Raw genomic sequence first — 26,218 nt, 5'->3', positions numbered from 1 at the left:
GCCGCGGGAGCGGCCCAAGAAATGGCAAAAAGCCAAAAAGCCAAAAAAAAAAAAAAAAAAGAATTAGCAATAGGAAGGGTTTAGGCGAGGGAAAAGGTCATAGATTCCAGGGAGAAGAGTCAGCAAACATGCAGGAGTAAAAATGGCCAATAAGCGTCAGTGGAAAATGACGTCAGCTTAATTTCTGTTAATAGACACTTTGGCATACATTGAAACAGGCTTCCGTTTGCTGATTTCTTATTAACTATATAGATTCGAGAGTCCGAGATTTATGTCAAAATTGCTGTTTTTAGAATGAACCAAAACTTGCCTTGAATTTATTGAGTTCAATCTAACTTATGAAAATAAAACATGGAAAAAAAAGATAAGGAAAAAAGGAGTTCCCGTCGTGGCGCAGTGGTTAACGAATCCGACTAGGAACCATGAGGTTGCGGGTTCGGTCCCTGCCCTCGCTCAGTGGGTTAACGATCCGGCGTTGCCGTGAGCTGTGGTGTAGGTTGCAGACGCGGCTCGGATCCCGCGTGGCTGTGGCTCTGGCGTAGGCCGGCGGCTACAGCTCCAATTCAACCCCTGGCCTGGGAACCTCCATATGCTGTGGGAGCGGCCCAAGAAATAGCAACAACAACAACAACAAAAAAAAAAGACAAAAAAAAAAACATAAAAAATAAAAAAAATATCTTCTAAAAAAAAAAAAAGATAAGGAAAAAAATACCCTTTATAAGAACATGTATATTTCTAGTTGCACCTGACATGCATTGAACATCTGAGTCTAGTTGTAAAGTATAAGGACAGCTTTCAAACTTTAGATTAAAATTATTGAAAGAAATTTATTTTTGAGATTCGGTGTTAATGATCTGTTACCTTATGGAAACGATTCAGGGTCAGGAGAGATTACAATCAAAATGGAAAACCTACTCTGTAGGGCGCTGGAAGGGATGCAGAAATAAAGAAGCCTCCAAGGAAAATCAACGGCTTTATCTTTGCAGGCAGCTGAATAACACAGTTAAGAAGTTGGTGAATTTTATTTCTCACTATTTGAAAGCCTCATATTTCAGGAAATTATAAAGTACTTCAGGAAAGTGAATTCCAGTCGAGTGACTTGACACAAAAAGAAACTGGCTTGGAAAAGCGGCAAAAATCATTTTCTCTGAGCCCTAACACAGGGATCCCGAGAAGGAACAAGCAGGCTGAAAGCACCTGCCCTCAGGCACCAGGGATCCAGCCTCCGGCCTCCGGCCTCCGGCCTCTGATGGAGAAAGGCTTCCTGGGACCCATGAGGTTACTGTGTGGTCACCATACACTGTCCTATGGGCAGGAGAGTTGTCCTCCGGGAGAGAGTCAGAAGGTAATTTCTCAGCTGGAATCTCAACTGGGATTAAAATCATTGCTCTGGGATCAAGCACAGCTCTCGGGGGGTGGGGGGTGGAATGGCATGTTTTTCTTAGTGACTTTCGTTGGGACAATCAAGATATCTCTCCTGTAAACACTGAGCCAAATCATAACTGTACGATAGGCAAACTTAGATGTAGGCTTTGTAGCAAAGGCGGAGGTATTTTTTTCAAGCTCTCAGCCAACAAGACATTGATGGAAAAATGGGATGGTTGTCTAGCTTTGCACTGGTGCCAAAGGAAGCGCTCACAAAATCAAGAATGTCAAAACATTTGCCTCATGCTCGATTTTCATGGACCCGTCTTTTTGAGAGAAGCAAGGGAGGTGGGTTGACTTTTAGGTTCCCGAAGAAGACTCAGAGTGTTCCAGACCACAGGTATTCCGGTGCGTCCGCGTAGCCTCTGTGCGGTTCTCGGCTGGCTTGGTTGTGCTTCTGTTCCCGGTAGCCCCGCAGGGCCAGCACCACGCTGGCACCGTACATCATCACCAGCAGACAGGCAAAGGTGGCTGCTGCTCCATCTGTGCCTGCCAGCTGGCAGTTCATCCAGGTGAGACCCTTGCGGGCATAAACCCTCTCTCGTGTCCTGCAGGTGTCTGTGGCATTGATCTGCAAGGCCGCGTGGAGGTAAACACCGATGCCCGCGCAGTAGCCCACTGCTGCCAGGAGGCTGAAGGCGGCCTCCAGCAGGAGCCACCTCCTCGGCAGTTTGTTTAGACTCTTGGCTCCTCGGAGTAAAACACCCATGGTGAGGACACCCAGCCCCAGAGAAACAGCCACGCCGCCGTATATCAGTGGTGCCCGGAGGATCGTGTACTGCTGGTCCAGCTGCCGAACCTGCTCCAGCTCAGTGCCCTCAAACGGTGAGTAATAATTGTTCCCAAAGCCGCCGCCGCTGGCAAAGCTGGCGCTGAATCCCGCAAGGACAAAGTAGGAGGCCACGATACACATGAGAACCATCCCATTCAGTATCACCTCCACTATCTGTATCACACCTAGGAGGAGAGAGATTGGGGATTTAACACTGACAGCACTCGCCCAGGCAAACTCCACGGTCAGACAAGAGAAACAGTACCTGATGCTGGGGACACGGTCGGATTCAACCATAACATCCTTGGATTTTGTTTTTTATACTCACATTGGAAAAATCTAAATTAAGATTTTTTAGATTTGGCGTTCCCGTTGTGGCTCAGTGGAAACGAATCTGACTAGTATCCATGAGGACGCAGGTTCGATCTCTGGCCTCACTCAGTGGGTTAAGGATCCTGCATTGCCGTGAGCTTCCATGTAGGTTGCAGACTCGGCTTGGATCCCGCGTTGCTGTGGCTGTGGTGTAGGCCAGCGGCTATAGCTCCAATTCGACCCCGACCTGGGAACCTCCACATGCTGCAGGTGTGGCCCTAAAAAGCCAAAAAAAAAAAAAAAGAATTACAGAGCTGGAGAACAGATCCATGGTCTTCGGGGGATGGGGATGCGTGGGGGAGGGGGGTGACTTAGGGGAAAGCACTAGGGGTGTCGGATGAGGGGCGGCAGTTCTGTGGCTGGGCGTGACGGTCACATGAACCTACACATGTGATAAGGCCGCACAGACCTACACTCACACCAACCCGAGTGCATGGAGAACTGGCAAAATCCAAACAAGCTCTGGAGGTTGCCAGTTTCCTGGTTGTGGTACTGCACTATCGTCACCAGTGGGGAAAACTGGGTTAGGGGTATGCAGGATCTCTCCTATAGTAGCCATGTTTTGTGCGTCTATAATTATTTCACATTTTAAATGTGTTAAAAAATCAAATAGACATAAAGTGGTATAAATTAAGGAAAGTCACCCATGTCCCTAACTACCCTGTTCTCTGCCCCCAGTCACTTTCGTTATTTTCCAGTATAACTTTCCAGCATTCCTTGGTGCAAGTAAGAATACTGAGATCTGAATTTCATCCTCCTTTCCCTGGATGTGTCACACGGGAGCAGGCCGCACGCACCACTCTGCATCATGCATTTCTTGTTTACTCTTCCTAGAGAGGTTTCCAGATCAGCGCCCACCATGTGCACACGCTGTTATATGGCCTCAGCCCTGTCGTGTGGATGGACCAGACTGTTTATCGGGGATCCTCCTGCTGGATACGTGGCCTGTGCAATTAGAGGGGTTCTTGCAGGTTGAAGGAACCCACAAATGCCATGGGGCAGCAGAAGCCAACAGGTATATGGAGTCGAATGTCTTCTTGTCCATCACTGACAGAGACCCCAGCCTCTTAGGCGCATTCCTGGGAGAAGGCCTCCTGTCATTCCCTCGGAGGTCAGAGGTGAGGGAGAAGCGTATGGACCAAGAGAGTGGGAATGCCAGGCTCACACGCCCGCTCTTTCCTGCCTCATGCCCAAGGCACTGACTCTAAGCCTCAGACCCTTCATCTGACAAGTGAAGATAAGGCCTGTCTGTCTTATCCCACAGGGCTAGGGTGGGGCCCAAATGAGAGTAAGTGCGTGACGGGTGCCTGGAGAGAGTCATAAAGTTCATACAACTGGATGGCGATGCTCCCCAGTAAAATTTATACAATGGAAGCAATTATTAGTAAGAGACATAAGAAGAAATGGGACAGGAGTTCCCGTTGTGGCTCAGCAGTAATAAACCTGACTAGTATCCATGAAGACGCGGGTTCAATCCCTGGCCTTGCTCAGTGGGCGGGGGATCCGTTGTTGCCGTGAGCTGTGGTGTAGGTTGCAGACTCGGCTCGGATCTGGCATTGCTGTGGCTGTGGCTGTGGTGTAGGCTAGCAGCTACAACTCTAATTCAATCCCTTAGCCTGGGAACCTCCATATGCCATGGGTGTGGCCCTAAAAGAGACAAAAAAAGAAAAAGAAGAAATGGGACAAATTTATGAAAAGCGTGGTTTCCCAGAAATCAGGAAACCCTCTAATACCCAAGGGGGCATCATGATGTTTATCACTGGCTGCTAAAGACCAGCGTCTAACACACTCGGGCAACAGCTATGGGCTTGCTGACCCCATCTTCTGCTGGGCCCACACACATTCCTAGGCGGTTCACGGGACACTGCAATTAACAGCTCTGCTCTGACGGTTGAGAAGCTACATTCCTCTAAGTTAAATCTGAAAATAACATCAGACCAGAACTGCCCACTCTCCACCCAGGCACCATAAGCTACTGGCTACTCTCCCTACTGCAGGGCAAGCGAATTGACCCGGACACCCCTCTAATTCATGGCGAGTCGCTGTCCTCCCCCCGCCCCCCCGCAACACCTTTCTCTGCCTTGGCGTCCCCTCCGGGTGCAGGTTAACGTCTCACCCTGAAGGGGAGCAGAAATACTGTGACCACTGCAGAGTATGGACAACCTGGACATTCCTCCTGGGCCAGATTCTGCCAAACGGCAGCCACAATCCATGCAGCTCATGCCTGATAGGCTGCGGTGTGATGTATCTGGATCTTGTCCACCCCCCTCCACTGACCACAACAGTCAGGAGTGAATGGCCCGTTGCCGGGTCCATCGATGAAGGAATATGACCACTGAATATTACCAGAGTATTGGACAGGCCTGACCTGGCTTCACTGAAAACCTCAGATGGGCTCAGGTACTTCCAGGTATGCTCACGGACATCTGGAGAAAAGCGTGGCTACCAGAGCTAGCAGTTTATCCCTACAGTGGGATGGAACAAGTCTCTGGAGAGACAGCAGAAGGCTCTGTAGAGGGAAGCAGAGACTGAAACAGACAGGAGACTTTTATCATAAAACAGCACCTTTTTGGGTGAGGCTGCCTTTGTGGCTGATCGTTTAATATTCTGCTTAATTATACGCCTACTATCTGCCTTGTCACTGTAAATATGAAAAAAACGGAGGGGAGCAACTCAAACTTTTAAAATTTTTTTCTAAAATAAAACTAGGAGTTCCCTGGTGGCTCAGTGGGTTAAGGACCTCGTGTTGTCACTGCTGTGCATGGGTTTAATCCCTGGCCCCGGGGAATGTCTACATGCTGCAAGCACAGCCAAAAGAAAAATTAAAATAAAACTAATATGTGTGCAGTCAAGTCCTACATAAAATGAAACAAAAATCTCCTCTCCAGAAGCAAATACTATTATTTCTTATATATTCTTTAAGAAGTTTTATAATAATTTTCAAGCAAGAAAATGTACTTCCTTTTCTAAATCCAAATGGAACTCACCTTTTAAACATAATAAGTACGGAAATTATACTGTAAAGGTAAAGAGAACCATCACCTCCAAAAATAAAATTTTTCTTTGGATTTTTATTGGAGTCAAACAAAGCAAAGAACAGATTCACTTGTACCAAGAATATGTGGTAATGGGCCACAGGTCATAATTAACCATGTAGTAAGAACCCATGAAATTGGCCACAAGTAGCATTCTTCTGCTGGGAAAGATTTTACATTCTTTAATTTGGGATGGATCCTGAATTCCAGATGTTGAGTCGAATTCCTCATACAATGGTATATTTACAAGAGGACAAAACATTTATTGAGCTTTCAAGCCCATTGTGAGGAGCTTGTTAGAATAGCTTCTTTGCAACCCAGTGGACTTATCTGATTCCTCCTTTCTCAGCCCCCGCCTCCCTCCAACTTAAATCTTACAGAAATAGTCTCCCCAGCATCCCCACTCCTGCCATCCAGAGCCTTCGGGAAGCAAAGGACCCTGAGAGTTCAGTAAGGAAAGCAATTCGAGGCTAATCAGCCTGAGCCAGTTGTATTTAGAGAACTTCGGGCTGAAATACTGTTTCCCATCCATGTGGCTTTTCATGAACTCTGAGGATACGGTTCTTCAAATTCACTTGATTATCTCCCTTTATTTACTGAAGTCTACTTTGCTGCTCTCAGGCCTTTTCCTTGTGGGTTTTGGGCTCCAGTTTTGGTTAGTGTTTGTTCCTTTGTTTGTTTGTTTAAGTAATTTTGGCGAGTCCCTCATCAACAGAGGGCTCCAGAACCAGGGCTTGTGACACCAGGCAATGCTGCCTCACGTCCCCAGGAGCCAGGCCCAGCAAACCAAACCGTCCTGTGGAGAAGTAACAGGATCAGGAAGCACCACCACAAAGTCTTCCGGGAAAACCAGTAGGTCAGCCTAACTTCCATCACTCACGTTGGGCAGCGCGTTTTAAAAAGCCTAAAATTCCAACATTTCCGCAGGCTTCTCTTTCAGCCTCTGGACCTTTCTGTAAGCCCGGAAGGCCAGCACAGCCCCCAGGGCAAAGATCCCAATGCCCAGGACAGCAAAGAGTCCAGCTCCTATGTCTCCCCCATGGAAACTGCAGCCGAAGCCACTGTATCCTTTGCTCTGGTAGAGCGCCTCCCTCTCCTGACACACGGGAGAGGCGTAGGCAGCGGACAGGTTGTGGAAGTAGAAGTACAAAGCGGGGATGTAGGCGCAGGCGACGAGCATGCCCAACAAGCCTTCGACCACCAGCCACAGGGGACAGTGCCACGGGACCCGCAGGACGCCCACAGCGATGAGGAGGCAGCAGAAGGCCATGAGGGCGCCACTGCAGGCCATGGCCACGGTGACCGTGGGCAGCTTTAGCTGGTAGAACTGGACATCCAGCTGCTGGGCTTTCTCCCCATCAGCACCGCTGAAGCCACTGTAAGCCCCTCCATACTGGTAGTAGTAAATGCCCCCCAGGCTGGTGATGCCCGTGTAGCCCCCCGTGGAATTGTAAGACACAGAGCTGCAGGCCAGGATCAGCAAGTTCAGGAGAACCTCCAGCATTTGGCAGCAGGCTGCAAAAGAAGGGCGTGTTACTGTTTTTGGAGAGGCCGTGCTGCACGCGGGGACTTGCACCTGGAGGCCAGTCTTCCCCGCGGCCGCTCACACGGCGGCGGCCGGCTCTTTACTCTGCGCTCAGGGAGGCCTGGGCAGCCAAAGCTTCCTGATGAGCAGGAGATGGTGGCAGGGAACTGTGGTCTCCAGAAATGATGTTGAGAGTACGTTGGGCCAAGAAGGGCAACTCTCCAAAGAGCAAAGCAGCCCCACGTGGGCCGCGGGGCGATGTGGGGAGGATGTGTCCCGTGAGCGGAAAGAAAGGCATCCTATCTAGACACCCTAGCGCTCCCCTGCCAAGAAGACTAAAAAACAGCTATGCCCTCTTTGGATGTGCTTTGGGGCCAGCTTCACTTTGAAAGAGGAAACGTCTCCAAGGGTGAAGGGAATTGCAACATAGCGTTGAGAACATAAACGATGAAGTCGGAAAAAAGCGTGGAAGTTATCCATCAAAATGTTAACCTCGGTTTGTATGTATTAGAAGTGGGAAAGGGTAGGTTAATTAAACCTAGAAGGCTCACTGAATGAAGCAGCAGAATTGGTTGTACTGTTCTTAAACTTTAATTCAACGAGTATGTTTTAAAGTTTACTTTTGTTTTCTTTCAGTTTCCCTAAAGAGCAGATCTGGGCTATGATACTTCCCAGGGCTGGATTTTTTTTTTTCAGAACCCTCGGCAGCTTTGTCTTGGGCAGTGAAACAGCTTTAGCTCTTCCACCAAAGTGGGCTGCTTTGCTTAAAGTCAGCTTTATTGTGATCCAACTCATATACAACAAAAAGATCTGCATTAAGCATACAGCTTGATGAATTCTGACAAAGAGCTATGCTGTGCAGTCATCAAGATATAGACTGTTTTCATATCTAGAAAGTTCCCTGGTAACACGTTGCGGTGAACTTCCTCCTCAGGCCACATGCTCTCCACCATCAGGAATTAGGTTTGTTTTTTCCTAAGATTTCATGCACATGGACTCATACAGTTATATACCGTCTTGTGTGTGGCTCCTTTTTCTCAGCGTGATATAAAGTTGGGTGCTTCTGAGCTGGGAGGTGAGGTGCTGGTACAGTTCTAAAGGGTCACCTGACTGTAGGGTCAGGCCGTCCTATCTCCCCGGCTCTTAAAGAACCGCATTTGTCTTAGTATGAAGCTGTGTTACACCTGTGCATTCCCTAATTGAAACCATGTCCTCTCACAAATCAGCTTTACACTCTGCAATTTCCTCCCCAAATGCAAACAAATTATTGATTTCTTCAATTATAAAAGTAATGCACCCTGATGGTCTTTTTGTCTTTTCTCGGGCCACTCCCACGGCATAAGGAGGTTCCCAGGCTTGGGGTCGAATTGGAGCTGTAGCCGCCAGCCTACACCAGAGCCACAGCAACACAGGATCCGAGCCGCGTCTGCGACCTACACCACAGCTCACGGCAACGCCGGATCGTTAACCCACTGAGCAAGGGCAGGGACCAAACCCGCAACCTCATGGTTCCTAGTCAGATTCGTTAACCACTGCTCCATGATGGGAACTCCAAAGCCAATGTTGGAAAATCTTGATAAAACAGAAATATACATTGTAAAAATTATCTAAAATCCAAACAATAAAAATAACCACTGTTACCACTACTTTCTCTTCTGGACTTTTTTTTTTTTTTTTTGGCTGCACCCATGGCATGTGGAAGTTCCCAGGCCAGGGATCGAGCTTGTGCCATGGCAGTGACCAGGGCCACAACAGTGACAACACTGGATCCTTAACCCACTGAGCCACCAGGGAACAAACACCTGTTCTGGACTTTTCTACCACATGTGCATACTTTTTGCTGTTGTTCATTTGCTTTTAGGTAAGAAGAGGGTTCTAGTCTCTCTACTTTATATAACCCATTTTTCCACTTAATATAGTGTGAACATTTTTTCTCCCTCAGCAAATATGTTTCCTTAATATTTTCACTTTTTAATTTGTTATTTTATTTTGGCAGTGCTCATGCATATGAAAGTTCCTGGGCCACGGGTTGAACCTGCACCACAGCAGTGACCTGAGCCACAACAGTGACAATGCCAGATCCTTAACCCACTGTGCCACCAGGGAACTCCATTTTACTTCATATTTTTAAAGGCGGTGTAGAATGTTAAAATGAATTTAAATAATTCCAACATAAATGACATTTAGGCTTTTCCTGATGTTTTGCCATTGGGAGAGATAGATGCTATGTATTTCTTAATAGAGTTTGAGGAGAACAGAGGCTCCACAAGCGCTATTTCTGCTATAACGTTAATAGAATCAGAAAGCATCAGGGCTAGAGGAGAGGTCTGGTGGCATGTGCTTTTAAAAAGAAAGGCCTAGAGTCTCTCTAGGCCTTACTTGCCCCTTGAAAGGATCTGGTTCACTGAGTCAGCATCTCTCTTTACTAAGAAGCAGCGGTGCATTTTAGGTCATTCCTTCTTCTGATTCTGGCTGAATCCTTCAGATCTGTTAATGAGTTAACACTCTGAAAGTCAACTGAAATCTTAATATAAGCTCAGTCAGTTAAGCAGTGGGTTAGGGTATTAAATAAACATATAAATGGGGTGGAGCATGCAATTTGAGAGGCCGAAACCTCACAACTATCCCTTGGACCCTTTTCAGGGCGACCACAAGTCCATGCCATTGACACTGAGAAGCCATCTCCAAAACCGCAATGCCAGGCTCTGTGTGACAGACAGCACCCCTGACTGCAGAGATCACAGCCTTTGGGGAGAGAATGAAATTAAACCTTTAAGGCTGCTTTGCACCTAAGGCTACAAGCTGAATGCAGACCCCACCCTTTTATTTATTTATTATTATTATTATTTTAAATACTTTTCCTGTTACACTGGCACAGCACTCCTTTTACAAGCTTCTCCCTCACTGTTGGAGCACAAGGGTCTAAAGGGAGAGGAAGAGGACAGAAGGGAAAGGAGACGCTGTTCCAAATGCAAATTGGGAGGAGCCGGGAGGGGAGCAGACCGGTACCTTCTTCCCAGGGAACTGCTCACTCGTCACTGGTCCCCCCTGTTGTTTCATGTATTACTTCATAATAAATGAGCACAATCCATGCATGCCCAGGATTTCGTGATCTGATATGCGCACTCGACATTTGCACTTGGTTTTTATCTGATCTTTATCCTCAGCCTTTAAAGATGTTAGTAGCCGAGGAGTCATGCCTGTAACCATGAATTCGGGGTTTATCTCTTTTTGTCAGTGTCCCTTGGACTTCCTCACGGTGACTCAGCCCCAACTGCAGGGTCTCCCCAGGAAGTTAGAGCCACAGCTGCCTACCCTTTTTGCCAATTTGTCGCAGGGGGATGTCATTTTACCAATGAGGAAAAGAAGTCACAAAAAATCCCCTCTAAGAGGAGGCTGAAAACCTTCAGGCGACCTCTACCCTGGCATGCAGTTCCTGCTTGCGACAAGTCCCCGGTGTTTAAGGGCTGTGTCTCTGCACACAACACAGCATTGTGTATTTATATGGGTCCCTGCACATCCAGAGATCTTTTCTAAGCCTTCATTTGTTAGCTGCTGCTGTTGAATCATCCTTTCACTATCTCAACTCAGAAACCCAACCTCTAGGCCCAAAGCCAAATAGCCAGAAGCAATCAAAGCTAAATCAAGGTGTGTTTTGATGGGGTCCCCTGGCAAGCTCTGCCCTCTCTTGGTAAATCAATCACAGAAGAATACCTCTACAGAGAAACCTGTTAAGCAGCCTCGGGCTTCTTCCTACTATTTATATCATCCAGAGAAGGTTAAAAAAGGAAGGGAGGTCGGAAAGGAAGACAGGCGGAAAGAAAGAAAGAAAAGAAAGAAAGGGAGGGAGTGAAAAAAAGGGGGGGGAGGGAGGAGGAAGGAAGAAAAACAGAAGAGAAAGAGATCAAGCATGTAAACCATTTCAGGCCTTAGCGTCAGAGAAGCTCTTAAGTTTCAATTCCAGCTGCTCATTTAACAGTTGTGTGACTTTGCGTAACTTATTGCAACCTCTCCCTGCCTTAGGAGCTGTTGAGAGAATTAAAAGCAACAGGGTGTGCCCAAGTGTGTAAATGAGAGTGAGGATTCTTGTACCTGGATTGCCTGGGGCTCATCCGTCAAAGTCCTCCATAATTCCGTAAGAGCGAATTTCATTGTAATCAGCCTAAGAGATATTTTCAGGTATTAAGTTCCCTGATTTCTCTCCCTTAGGCTGAGAACTTTTCCCCCTTTAGTCACAGGCAGCCTAGGAATATTTCTCACCAAATCCTGTGAGCCATAAGGGCTCACGCTGACAAACCAGATTTTCTTCTTCGTAGGCAAGGGCAGCCTGGTGCCAGGGTGGGAACGCTGGGAAACCACATTTGGCGCTGACACATGGTATCGTGTACGTGTTCTTAAGGGTGTGTTTTCTTTTGTTTCTGTTTGTTTTCAATGAAACAGAATAGGATAGACATTGTCAGTGTACTTGGTATGTGATAGGGTCTTACTGTTTCAGGCTGTGTGTGCGTGTGCGCGTGCGCGCGCTCAGGGGCACACACGTGAACTCGTTCTTAGTGTAAAAGGTATTTCTTACTGTGGGTCTCAGTCGACAGCACTTAACAGCCGTGAGGGCGTGTTTGGGCATCCACTGTCCTATCCCGGGGCACGAGCTCAGCCTGGCTCCCATCTCCAGGTGCTCTTCCTTCTCTAACGCTCCTGGCTCTGCCTGCGGCTCCACCTGCAGCCTGAAAACTGCAGCCACGGCTGCCTCGCCAGACCCGGGGCACATCCATCTCCATTCGAGGAGAAACCCGGGAAAGCCAGCCGCCCCTTGCAGACAGGCCTACCTTTTCTAAGCAAAGGGGAACCTCATGCCTACCTTTTCAATCAAAGGGGAAGCAAAGTATGAAAATGAAAATGCTAGAAACCAAAAGGAAGTCTGCTTGAATTTTCATTTCACCAGCTCGGACCCCTTCCAGAACCGCCAGCAACAGTAAGTAAATGGTTGAACCACCTTCCACATGGCTCACCTCTCCCGGTGCACAGGTATCTGCACTTGTGGCATTCCAGGAGTCCTTCAGCCTCTGACTGGTAATATTCCACTTCCTCTAGCCCAGGCCCAGGGTTCGAGAGCTGATATCTCCCTGAAGTGCGTTCACTATAAACAAACACAAACATGGCCATTAGCGGGCTTCACATTCAGGAGCTTGCTTGGCAGTAGAACTCAGGACACCTCATGCTGGGTCTGGACATTAAAGAATGTGCAGGACAGAAAATCTGGGGCAGTATTTCGTACTCCAGAAAAATTTTCTGGCTCAGTGGCTCCACAGGGCATCCAAATACTTGGCCCAATTCCTCTAAGGGCCTCACTTATCCGTGTAATTCTGAGCCTTGCCTTGGATGCTGGCAGCTGCCTAGGGGGGCTTTTCAGTTCAGTGAGGAGGAACAGGCCCTTTTCAAAACTAGTTTGCATTCACAGGACTCTGATGCCCAGGCTGGTATTCTCTTCCTTCCCTTGTTATTTTGGCAAGAATTGAATCAGAAATATTTCTTAAGGTTATGGGTGGTACCATAACTTTGGACATTCTTCATAGCTCACTCTCTTCCTTTGCCAGCCCGACTCCTGCAGGAAACATTCCAGAGCCCAATCAGGGCCCTAGCTCTATTCTCTCTGAATCCGTCCCTCAGGAGTAGCTCACGTGCTGCAATTGGCTGGTTTGCTTGTCGGTCACCTCGAGACTGTGGACACTGTGAGTCGATCTCTGCTGTCTCTGGCCCTACCTCCCATTTATTAAATAAATGCTTGTTATGTGGAGGAGAGACAGAAATAAATCGCTCTTGGTTTCAAACCACCTAGTGTCTTTGAGCAAAAGAAGCAAACATTCCCTTCACTGGCTTTGGGGCTGGGACAGGGTGGGGGGTGTCGAGCAGGGGGATCAGGACACCAGTTTAGACGAAAACCTAAAACTGAAGCTCTGGGAAGTTCCTGTGTGGGGCAGCGGGTTAAAGATCTGGCATTGCCACAACTAGGGCACAGGTGGCAACTCGGGCACAGGTTTGATCCCTGGCCCGGGAACTTTGACCTTTTGTGGGTATGGCCAAAAAAATAAAAACAAAACAATAAACCTGAAGCTCTGGATTTTCCCAGGTCAGGCACAGGCAATGCAGTGTGGCTTTCGGCAGGGACACAAAAGCTAGTGCCTGTGTTTGGACACACCCTTTATCACCATTTGGCTAGTTAGTTCTAGATAAGGTAACATAAACTCAGGATAGTAGCTTTCCCGCTGTGTGGACACAACCCGGAGAGAGACTGGGCTTAAGCCTCCAAGTCCCATAGCAGAGAGGATCTTGGACTCCTCTTAGGAATAAGGGTAGGTGTCAAAAACCAGAAGCAGTCTTTACTCCAATACCTGGCTGTCCCCTTCTTGGCCTGGCACCTAATCTGAGCATTCAGTAATATGTGTGGAGTTGGATGGAATGTGCAACGAAGAAAAGACCACCTCCTGAGTTCCCATTGTGGCTCAGTGCTAACGCACCCGACTGGTGTCCTTGAGGATGCAGGTTCAATCCCTGGCCTCGCTCAGTGTGTTAAGGATCCAGCATTGCCACAAGCTGAGATGTAAGTTGCAGATGTGGCTTGGATCTGTTGTTGCTGCAGCTCTGATTCAATCCCTAGCCTGGGAACTTCCATATGCCACAGGTGCGGGCCCAAAAAGACAGACAGACAAACAAACAAACAAAAAACACCTCCTTAGAAGGGGGGTGGGTGTCATCCAGGACCACTGCCTCTCCTCAGTCTCTCCCAGATCACAAAGTCTTCCAGAATATCATGATGCTCTCACCTCCAGGCCTTCCAGGAAATTTGTTTTACCAGGTAGGGTTGACAAGGTTCCTTCATTCAGGAGGGTAGATTCCGAAACAGTCGTGGGATCAGGCTGAGGCTGCCCAGAAAGACCTCCCTCACAAAGGGGCGGGGGAACTGCCCTTTGGGGCTGAGTTTTCCGTACGTTCAGTTCTTCAGCTAAAAGTGTTGCTTCTTCCAGCTGTCTGGTTTTGAAATACATATATGTTCCTGAGAGGGGTTACACATTAAACTATGAATTCTTCATGGGTCTGACTTTATTAGGCCGGGGCTTCCAGGGAATGAGACTTTGGGTTTTGAATCACTGGACAAGGGTGTGAAGCTCCAGGGGGCGGTCCTGTGGTCACAGGACGACAGGGAGGAGCCTCAGGTTAACCCCACCCACCCAGCCTCCCGCCCACCCCTTCCCATTTCTAGTCCTGAAGTCCTTTCTTCCTCTTTACCTGGTCCCCGGCTGTGCAAGGAGGCGGGGGGAGGGGGGTGGTTAGGGGGGGCGTTCTCTGCTTTGTTAATCGTTCAGGTCCAGAAGCGAGGACACTGTAAGCTTTTCCTTCCCTCCCAGATCCCCTCTAAGAGCTCAAAGGGGAGGAATCGCACTTCCTTTAAACCCACTTCCAAGGACAAGTCTCTGGGGCGTAGAGCAGCGCAGGCGGGCCTCAGACCGAGGCTTTCTCCCGGCCGAGGTCAAGCCCTCTCCCACCTCACCTTTCTGGTCCGCGGCGTTCAAGGCCCCCCTTCCGCGAGGATGGTGGCTTCGGGGTTTCCCAAGGCGCGGGCCAGGGTGGCGGGGCTGGGTCCCAAGTCGGCTGCCGGGGTCCGTCCCGCGTCCGACTTGGGCGAGATTTTTCTGGGACTCTTTGTTCACTTCCACGATGGTCCCCAGCCCTGTGTCTGTCCTGGTGGGAGTGTCGGTCCCTTTCCCTGTCGCGGTCCCTCCTTTCCCTGTCGCGGTCCCTGTCCCTTCGCTCTCCCCCGTTTCTCTCCCTTCGTGGGTCCCCAGCTCTGTCCCACTGTCGCTCGGGGTGGCGATCTCGGTCCGGGCGAGGGTGCCGGTCTGGATCCCGCTCTCTCGGCCGAGTCCGGGGCTCTCGAGTCCCCGACGTGCGTTCCATGGCCGAGTTCCGCGTCCCCGCCCCAGAGCGACCCGAGGGCAACAATCCACAAGTTTCCCCGGCAGGTGGCCAAGCCCGGGGGCGGAGCCAGGTGGGGCGGGCCGCTTACCTGCGCGCACGCGCCCTAACCCCGCTGAGGGCCAGGAGGCGTTCACCGGCAGGGTGCGCCCCTGAGCGCGGCCAGGGGTCTGGGCGCGAGCGTTCCGGGGTTTGGTGGGGTCCTGGAGCGTCGAGATGCTTTACACACCTGGGAGAGACCTACCGCCCGCCCTCCTGCCCGTCTGCTCTGAAGTATCCACTCCGTTACGTCTGCAAGACGGGCGGCCTAGGGAACTGAGCTCGCAGCTAACAGCTTGGGTTTTCTTTGCAGCGTGGACCCATCCATTCTCTCACCCATCCATCCACCCGGCCACTATCCTTCTCTTCCTCCCTCTCCTGTTATCCTCCTAACAACTGTGTTGTAGGGGACTTGAGGCCAGTTTATTTATTACAATAGTCCTGGACTTAAACTTTTTTTTTTTTTTAATGATGAACCCCACAGAATTGGCAACCTTTTGGCAAGTAAGGATATTTTAAAACATACAAAATTACCGTCTATTAATGAGTTCTTTCAACAAATATGTTTGAGCACCTAGCCTAGCTGTCGCTGGAGATAGAGTGGTGAACTCTGCTAGTAATGCACCCATTCTAGAGTGTGTGGAAAAGGGAGAACAAGCAATAAAAAAGAAGACAATCTGACGTGTAAACTGTGACGAGGAGGGCAGGTTTCTTTATATAGATCTGGAAAGGGGCCTTTGAATTGAGTCCTGGATGGTGAAGCAGCAGATGCTGTAGGGTTTCCGTGGTGAAGAATCTGCATTTTAATCGTAAGAGTGATGGGAAGGCATTAAAGTGTTTTGAACCAGGAGAGTGAGTGACTTGCTCTGATCTATGTTTTTAAAATAAAGATTACTCTGGCTTCTGTGAGGAAGATGGACTACAGAGGCCCAAGAGTAAATTCAGGAGATGAGTTAGGAAGCAACTGGAACAGTCTAGGTGAGAGCTGGTGGTAGCTGAGTTGATGAGAAGTGGACAGATCTAGGTTGTGGTTTGGAGGAAGACGTACAGGATGGGTGGATGGAGGTATCCTTTTTAAAAAATATTGAGGTAGGAGTTCCCGTCGTGGCGCAGTGGTTAACGAATCCGACTAGGAACCATAAGGTTTCAGGTTCAATCCCTGGCCTTGCTCAGTGGGTTAAGGATCCGGCGTTGCTGTGAGCTGTGGTGTAGGTCGCAGATGCGGCTTGGATCCTGCATTGCTGTGGCCCTGGTATAGGCTGGTGGCTACAGCTTCGATTCGACCCCTAGCCTGGGAACCTCCATATGCTGTGGGAGCGGCCCTAGAAAAGGCAAAAAGTCCAAAAAAATAATAATAATAATAATAATTGAGGTATAGTTGATTTACAATGTTGTGTTAATTTCTGCTGTATAGCAAGGTGATTCAGATATGTATGTGAATATATATGTAAAGAATATATACTATTTTAAATATTTTCTTTTCCATTATGGTTTATCATAGGATATTGAACGTAGTTCCCTGTGCTCCATACAGCAGGACCTTGTTGTTTATTCCCTTCATGTAAAATAGCTTCCGTCTGCAGACCCCAGCACCCTCCCCCTTTGCAGCCACAGGTCTGTTCTCTGTCTGTGAATCTGTTTTGTAGACAGGTTCATTCGTGTCATATTTTAGATTCCACATATTAGTGATATTATAAGGTACTTGTCTTTCTCTTTATGACTTAGTTCACTTAGTATGAGAATCTCTAGTTGCATCCATGTTGCTGAGAATGGCATTATTTTGTTCGTTTTATGGCTGGTTGGTAGCCCACTCTGTGTATGTACCACATCTTCTTAATCCACTCCATTCATCGGTCAGAGGACATTTAGGTGATTTCCATGTCTTGGCTGTTGTGAATAGTGCCGCTCTGAACATAGAGATCCAGGTATCTTTTTGAATTACAGTTTTGCCTGTACATACGTCCAGGAGCTGGATTGCTGGATCATGTGATAGTTCTATTTTTAATTTTTTGAGAAACTTCCTTACTGTTTTCCATAGTGACTGCACCAGTGTACATTCCTACCAACAATGTAGGCGGGTTCCCTCTTCTGGATGGAGGTATCGTTAACTGAGATGGGAAGACTGCAGAGAACCTGGTTTGGAGCAAGTTGGAGAGTTCCACTGTAGATGTGTGAAATTTGAGATGGGTATGCTTCATCCAAATGTCCAGTGGCAATTGGATGTGAGTGCGTATGCAGTTGGGGGCAGGAGCGGGATTTTGGGGTGGGGCTGGATATGCACCAAAGGAGTAAAAGGACTCACCTATGGAGGGAGGGAGTTAGAAAGGAAAAGGAGGCCTTGGCCGAGCCCCTGGAAAATCTAACCTTTATGGCTCAAAAGCAAGGAGACTGAGTAAGGAGGCAGGAGGAAATCCAGGAGGGGGTGTCACCAGGCCTGTCTGCCCAGACACCAACCCCCTTCCCACAGAAGTGCTCTGTGAGCTCCACCAGACTCTCGTCCCAGAGTGGACAGAGGATCAAATCCTAGGAGCTTATATAAACATTTATTTAAACAAAGCCCTGTTTTGAGCCTGAGACAACTGTGGCTATCATGGAGGCTGGTGCACAAGCAGACAGAGGCTGGTTTGTGAAGTGGCAAAGTCCTTTCTCTCTCAGAGCTTCCCCCTGGGCTTCTGGAACCTTCTTTTTTTTCTTCATCTTTTTGCCTTTTCTAGGGCCGCTCCCACGGCATATGGCGGTGCACAGGCTACGGGTCAAATCGGAGCTACAGCTGCCGGCCTATACCACAGCCACGGCAACGCCAGATCCTTAACCCACTGAGCAAGGCCAGGGATCGAACCCCGCAACCTCATGGTTCCTAGTCGGATTTGTTAACCACTGAACCTTCTTTTTGAATACCCAAACCCCCATGCCAGCTCACCTTTTTGTTTCATTTGTTTTTGGGGGTTTGTTTGTTTTGTATCTTTTATAAACTAATTGTTATCATTTTGCCACATTTGTTCTATCTTTATATAGCTATAACTTTTTTTTTGTTTTTTGTCTTTTTGTCTTTTTAGGGCCGTACTCGCTGCATATGGAGGTTCCAAGGCTATGGGGTCTAATTGGAGCTACAGCTGCCAGCATGTGCCAGAGCCACAGCAACAGCAACACCAGATCCAAGCCACGTCTGTGACCTACACCACAGCTGATGACAATGCCGGATCCTTGACCCACTGAGCAAGGCCAGGGATTGAACCCGAAACCTCATGGTTCCTAGTCGGATTCACTTCCGCTGTGCTACCGTAGGAACTCCTATAAACTTTTTTTTTTTTTTTTTTTTTTTTTTTGTCTTTTTGCTATTTCTTGGGCTGCTCCCGGGGCATGTGGAGGTTCCCAGGCTAGGGGTCTAATTGGAGCTGTAGCCACCGGCCTACGCCAGAGCCACAGCAATGTGGGATCCGAGCCACGTCTGCAACCTACACTACAGCTCACGGCAATGCCGGATCGTTAACCCACTGAGCAAGGGCAGGGACCGAACCCGCGACCTCATGGTTCCTAGTCGGATTCGTTAACCACTGCGCCATGACGGGAACTCCTGTAAACTTTTTTTTGATGAAACACTTGCGTGTAAGTTCTAGATACATGACACTCCATTAAATCTTAATTACACTCACATTTGATCATTTCCTTATGGTTAAATTCTGGTTCAACATTTTTGGCAGGAATATTAAAATAGGTGATGTTATATCCTTCTTGGTATGTTCTAACAGGAGATACAAGATGCCAATTTGTCTCATGAGTGATGTGTTGAATTTGATTGCTTGGATAAGGTGGTATCCATCAGATTCCCTGTTTTAAAGGAAGCCCCTCTCCAAGCAATTTGTATTTAATAACTTTGAGACTGTAAGTTCCTCCTTAACCTTTCTTGTTTGAATGAATTATTATAGTGGTGGTTGCAAAATTGCGGTTTCTATTTTTTTTAAGTATAGTTGATTTACAGTGTCATGCCAATTTCTGCTGTACAGCAAAGTGACTCAGTCATACTTATATACATATATTCCCTTTCTTTTTTTTATTCCCCCCCACCTTTTTTTGTTTGTTTGTTTTGTTTTTTAGGACCACACTAGTGGCATATGGAGGTTCCCAGGCTAGGGGTCAAATCAGAGGTATAGCTGCTGGCCTATGCCAGGGCCACAGCAATGCAAGGTCCAAGCTGCTTCTATGACCTACACCACAGCTCACAGCAACACCAGATCTTTAACTCACTGAGCAAGGCCATGGATCAAACCTGTGTCCTCATGGATGCTAGTCAGATTTGTTTCCGCTGAGCCACGATGGGAACTCCACCCTCACTTTTTTTTTTGGCTGCATCTGGAGTTCCCGGGGCGGGGATCAGATCTGACCCACTGTTGTAACCTAACGCTGCACCTGCAACCAATGCCAGACCTGTAGCAACACTTGACCCCTTTAACCCCCTGTGCTGGATGGGGATCAAACCTGCGCCCTGGAGCTTCAGAGACCCGGCCGATCCCATTATGCCACAGTGGGAACTCCACTTTCCCTTTCTTATCTATCTTCCATCATGGTCTATCCCAAGAAACTGGATTTAGTTCCCTGTGCTGTGCAGTGGGACCTCATTGCTTATCCATTCTTTTTTTTTTTTTTTTTTTTTTTTTTGTCTTTTGTCTTTTTTTGTCTGTTGTTGTTGTTGATGTTGTTGTTGCTGTTGTTGTTGTTGTTGCTATTTCTTGGGCCGCTCCCACGGCATATGGAGGTTCCCAGGCTAGGGGTTGAATTGGAGCTGTAGCCACCCGCCTATCCGCCTAGGCCAGAGCCACAGCAACGCGGGATCCGAGCCGCGTCTGCAACCTACACCACAGCTCACGGCAATGCCGGATCGTTAACCCACTGAGCAAGGGCAGGGACCGAACCCGCAACCTCATGGTTCCTAGTCGGATTCGTTAACCACTGCGCCACGACGGGAACTCCTGCTTATCCATTCTAAATGTAGCAGTTTGCAGTCTCCCAGTCCATCCCTCTTCCTCCCCTTCCCCTTTGGCAGAGTTTTCTTTTCTTTTCTTTTTTTTTTTTTTTTTTTTTTTTGTCTTTTGTCTTTTGTTGTTGTTGTTGTTGCTATTTCTTGGGCCGCTCCCGCGGCACATGGAGGTTCCCAGGCTAGGGGTCGAATTGGAGCTGTAGCCACCGGCCTACACCAGAGCCACAGCAACGTGGGATCCGAGCCGCGTCTGCAACCTACACCACAGCTCACGGCAACGCCGGACCCTTAACCCACTGAGCAAGGGCAGGGACCGAACCCGCGACCTCATGGTTCCTAGTCGGATTCGTTAACCACTGCGCCACGACGGGAACTCCGCAAAGTGACAATTCTTATAGTGAAATTCTTATGGTTTCCATCATAGCCTCTCAAGAGACTGGATATAGTTCTATGGGCTATACATTAGGATGTCATTGCTTATCCATTCTAAATGTAATAGTTTGCATCTGCTAACCCCAAGCTCCCAGTCCATCCCACTCCCTCCCTCCTCCCCCTTGGCAACCACAAGTCTGTCTTCTATGTCTGTGAGTCGTGTTCTGTTTGTAGATGTGGATAACTTTTATTTATTTATTTATTTTAATTAATTTTTTTTTGTCTGATTGATGTAGCCAGGACTTCCAATACTATGTTGAATTGAAATGAGAGTGGGCATCCTATTCTTGCTGCATATTTTAGCAGGATGGCTTTCAGCTTTTCTTCATTGAGTATCATGTTGGCTGTGGGTTTGTCATAAATGGCTTGTATTATGTTGAGATATGTTCCTCTATACCCACTTTGGTAAGAGTTTTTATCATGAATGGATGTTGGATTCTGTTAAATGCTTTTTCTGCCTCTATTGAAATGATCATGTGGGTTTTTTACTTTTCTTTTGTTCATATGGTGTGTGAACGTTTATTGATTTGTGTATGTTGAAACATACTTGTGAACTTGGGATGACTCCCAGTTGATACTGATGTATGATCTTTTTTATGTGTTGCTGGATTTGGTTTGCTAAAATTTTGTTGAGAATTTTTGCATCTATATTCATCAAAGATATTGGCCTATAATTTTCTTTTTTGTAGTATCTTTGTCTGGTTTTGGTATTAGGGTGATGTTGGTTTCATAGACTGTCTCTGGGAGTGTTCCTTTTTCTTCAGTCTTTTGGAAAATTTTAAGAAAAATTGGTGTAAATTCTTTGTATTCTGGGTAGAATTCACCTCCGAAGCCATCTGGTCTTGGAGTTTTGTTTGTAGGGAGGTTTTTAGAAATTATTTTTATTTATTTTTGTCTTTCTCTCTTTCTAGGGCCTCACCCTTGGCATGTGGAAGTTCCCAGGTTAGGGGTCCAATCTGAGCTGTAGCCGTCGGCCTATGCCAGAGCCCCAGCAACTCAGGATCTAAGCCACGTCTGCGACCTACACCACAGCTCATGGCAACGCCGGATCCTTAACTCACTGAGCAAGGCCAAGGATCAAACCTGTGTCTTCATGGATGCCAGTCAGCTTCCTTAACCACTGAGCCACGACGGGAACTCCATTTTTTAAAATTATTATTATTACATATTCAGTTTCATTTCTAGTGATCAGTCTGTTTAAATTATCTCTTTTTTCCTTTTTTTTTGGTCTTTTTGTCTTTTTAGGGTTGCATCTGTGGCATATGGAGGTTCCCAGGCTAGGGGTCCAGTTAGAGCTGTAGCTGCCAGCCTACAACAGAGCCACAGCAACACAGGATCTAAATGGTGTCTGTGAACTTCACCACGGCTCATGGCAACGTTGGATCCTTAACCCACTGAGTGAGGCCGGGGATTGAACCTGTGTCCTCATGGATGCTAGTCAGGTTTGTTAACTGCTGAGCCACGATGGGAACTCCAACTTATCTCTTCTTGATTCAGTTTTGGTTGGCTGCGTGTTTCTGGAAACATGTCCATTTCTTCCAGGTTGTCAAAATTGTTGGTATATAATTGTTCATAGTATTCTCTCTCTCTCTCTCTTTTTTTTTTTTTTTGTATCTCTGTAGTATCCATTGAGATTCTCCTTTTTTATTTCTTATTTTGTTTATTTGGGTTCTTTCTCTCTTCTTCTTGGTGAGTCTGGACAGAGAATGACTTTGTTTACCCTTTCAAAGAACCTGTTCTTGGCTTTATTGAGTTTTCACATTGTTTTTTGAATTTCTATTTTATTGATTTCCTCTCTGATCTTTATGATTTCCTTCTTTCTGTTGACTTTAGGTTTTGTTTAGTCTCCTTTTTCTAATTCTTTTAGGTGGTAGGTTAGGTTGTCGATTTGAGTTTTTTCTTGGTTTTTTTTTTTTTTTTTTTTTTGAGTAAGTCCTGTATTGCTATGAATGTCCCTCTAAGAACCACTTTTGCCGCATCCCATACATTTTGTATGGTTGTGTTTTCATTGTCATTTGTCTCAAAATACTGTTTAATTTCCTTTTTGATTTCCTCATTGACCCATTGGATTTTAGCAGCATGTTGTTTAATCTCCATGTAGTCAGTTTGTCTCATTTCTTTTCCCGTGGTAGATTTCTGCTTTTATGCCATTGTGGTCAGAGAAGATGCTTGAAATAATTTCTATACTTGTAATTTGTTAAGGTGAGTTTTGTGCCCCACTCATTAGTCTTTGTGGTTTCATTCAGTGCCTCCTGGCCACACCTTCCTGTTCCCTGAATATCTCATTACCCCTGTTGCTCTGTCATTTGGAGAATGCTTGCTCCTGAGCCCTACACAGCAGTGTTGTCTTAATTTTCATATTCAGAGTATCCCCTTCTCCTTTGAGACTTGGCAGGGTTAGGTTATGAGATGGTCTGGGTGGGCCAGAGACCCAACATAATAATATCCTAAATACAATAGAAAGTTATTTCTCTCTTGGAAAAGTCTGAGCCCAGTTGGTGGTTCTGCTCTGTGAAGTTTTGGGAAGTTCAGACTCCTTCTGCATTCTTGTTGGTCTCCTTTCAGATGCTGCCCTCATCTGCAAAGTGTAAGATGTCAACACTGTGGACATTCCAGCCCACAGGAAGAAAAGAAAATTGGGGACCAGGAAATGGCTCTTCTCATTCCTTTAAGAGTGAGACACATATTGCAGACATCACTGCTCACAGTCTGTTGGCCATAGACAGTCATATGACCATAGGTAACTGCAGAGGAAGCTGGGAAGTGTAGCTATGTACCCTACTGAAAATTTGAGGTTTTCATGCTGTGAGGTGAAGGGAGGAATAGAGAACATGTATTTCATATGTTGGTCTCAAAATTGGGAAGTATACATTTATTTATATTGTTTGTTCCTCTCCTACTTTCCCACTTCTCTTCTAACTCTGGTGAGGTTTCGTTCAGCATCCCCACCAGGGAGATGGTCCCTAAAGTGTGTGGATCAGGGGAAATCCCTGCACCTTCTCCTGGTCATCTTCTGGCTCCCTCTCCCGCATGGAATATCCTCTGCTTGTCAGACAAGGGGTAGAAGTTCTGAGCTGGTTGAGTCTGCAGCGAGAGCAGACCTGGCCAGCAGGGGGCAGTGCAAGCTCAGGCAGAGTGGCCCTGTCTCTCTCTTCTTCAGTCTGAGCATTTCCTCGCCTACCTGGGCCTAGCTGACTATGCTTCTCTCATCACAGGTACTTGGAAAGGACACAGTTCAGTTTAGTTCAGTACTTCCTGCATTTCGCATTCTGCATTAGCGACTTCGGGAAGTTACTCAACCCCTCTGTGCCTAAGTGTCCCCATTTGCACAATAGGGATAACTGCACCCATCAAACAGGACTAAATAAAGCAAATATGTGTAAAACACTTGACGCTATAGCTGGCATATATTACCACTATAAAAGTTTTGGCTGGGACTTCCCCTGTGGCTTGTTGTCTCTGCAGTGGCTCTGGTTGGATCCCTGACCCAGGAACTTCCATGTGCCACGGTGTGGCCACATAATTAAAAAAAGAAAAGGAAAAAAAAATATTGGCTGTGATAACTACCATTGTTATTGTTTATGAAGCACCGTGCACCCCCCTAAGTGAACAAGATCATTTGTTAGCTCACGCTTGAGAGAGGCAGAGAGATAAGCGTTGTACACAATTGCAAAGGAAAAGAAGTGTGTGGTGTAGGTGGGATATGAGGCAGAGGTAACCACAAAACACCTTCCCAGAGGAAGGAGGAGTTTTAGGAATAAATAAGATGGAGGGACTTGGAGCTTGGGGAGCCCAGACAGGGGACAGTCTTCCAGCCAAGGAGGGCAGCACATAGAAAGGAGGCTGGTGAGGGGAGCTTTCAGTTCAAATCCTTCCCTGTGGACCACAGCACTAAGAGCAAGAGAGGAAGCAAAGGGGAAAGAGGCAGAAGAGATAGGCAGGGGCCAGGTCACGGGAAACCCTGAAAGTCAGCCCTGTGTGCTTGGACGAACCCCTGGGGGTCTGTGGATTCTGAGCAAGTGCATGCAACCTCCACTGCAGTGGAGGGAAAGGGATGAGAACTATCTAATTTGTAAATGTTACCTCTTTGGGAATTTCTTTTTCTGTGTTGACTTATGATGTAAGCAATATTTTTTACTGTGGTACACAGATAAAACTTATAAATAAATGCTTGTATATTGGTGTTTCTATGGGCCACCAGGGATGGTTCTTTATCAGGGAAATACCTCAGTCAAAGTGTTGTAGAAATTGGAGTTCCCGTCGTGGCACAGTGGTTAATGAATCCGACTAGAAACCATGAGGTTGTGGGTTCAATCCCTGGCCTTGCTCAGTGGGTTAAAGATCCGGCGTTGCTGTGAGCTGTGGTGTAGGTTGCAGATGCGGCTCGGATCCCACGTTGCTGTGGCTCTGGCGTAGGCCGGCGGCTACAGCTCCAATTAGACCCCTAGCCTGGGAACTCCATGTGCCGTGAAAGTGGCCCAATAAATGGCAAAAAGACAAAAAAAAAAAAAATTTGTAGAAATAACCTTCCAGGATGTTTGAGAGAGAGAGAGAGCTGGCCCAAAGCAAGGCCTTGGCACTGGGGATGGAGAGGAAGTGGATTTAGGCAATGTATGGAAATAACAGTTCACAAACATGAAGAAGCAAATGATCTGTAATTAGTGCTAAGTGAGCAGCCAAGATTGTTGGTCACGGAGTGTGAAATACTCAATGAAAGACAGATACTCTGAGAACATCAGGTACTCAATGAACGACAGATATTGGTAGCTCTAGGGGTTCCTGTCATGGCGCAACACAGGCGAATCCAACTGGGAACCACGAGGTTGTGGTTTGATCCCTGGCCTTGGTCAGTGGGTTGTGGATCTAGTGTTGCCATGGGCTGTGATGTAGGTTGCAGATGCAGCTCAGATCCTGCATTGCTGTGACTGTGGCTGTGGCCGGCAGCTGTGGCTCCGATTGGACCCCTAGCCTGGGAACCTCCATAGGCCACGGGTGTGGCCCTAAAAAGCAAAAAAAAAAAAAAAAAAAAAAAAAAAACCCCAAAAAAATGTTATATATATATGTAGCACCAAACACTTTTTGTTATGCAGAAGCCAGGTGAATTCAAGATTAGAAAGTACTCATTGTGTTTGGATGGTGTCAGTGAATTTGGCTAGATCACCAGATGGGTACTAGGAAGGAACCAGATTATACTCTTAGATGAGAAGAGTAGGAGACATGGCCATGGCCCTGAGGACGGGAGGCTCTTTTTCTAGAAGGAGAGATGTAATCACACGTATAGGCTCAAGAGAGGGGATCAGTGAAGGGAAGAAAAATGGAAATGGTGTGTCTGGTATAGAACCTCAGGGTCTCTTCTCACAGAAGCACCTCCCCACTCCCCCAACAACCAGAGAATCTTGGCAAAGAACTTGTTTGAATCCATTAAAAAGCATAAGTTGGCGTTCCCATCGTGGCTCAGTGGTTAACGAATCCGACTGGGAACCATGAGGTTTCAGCTTCGATCCCTGGCCTTGCTCAGTGGGTTAAAGATCTGGCGTTGCCGAGCAGTGTAGGTTGCAGACTCGGCTCGGATCCCGAGTTGCTGTGGCTCTGGGGTAGGCCGGTGGCTACAGCTCTGATTAGATCCCTAGCCTGGGAACCTCCATATGCCATGGGAGTGGCCCTAGATAAGG

General features: G+C 47.3%; 1 protein-coding gene across 2 annotated transcripts; it reads right to left on the bottom strand.

The window, feature by feature from the left end:
- MARVELD3 (MARVEL domain containing 3) lies at positions 808–15,098 on the bottom strand. 2 transcript variants are annotated; one of them, NM_001243841.1, is given in 3 exon segments: positions 808–2,382; positions 12,139–12,266; positions 14,676–15,098. In NM_001243841.1, coding segments are annotated over 3 exon segments (1,173 nt in total). In that variant the 5' UTR covers positions 15,083–15,098; the 3' UTR covers positions 808–1,744.

Source organism: Sus scrofa, chromosome 6 (genome assembly GCF_000003025.6).
Source record: "Sus scrofa isolate TJ Tabasco breed Duroc chromosome 6, Sscrofa11.1, whole genome shotgun sequence".
NCBI lineage: Eukaryota > Metazoa > Chordata > Mammalia > Artiodactyla > Suidae > Sus > Sus scrofa.
This window is presented reverse-complemented; position numbering and strand designations above follow the sequence as displayed.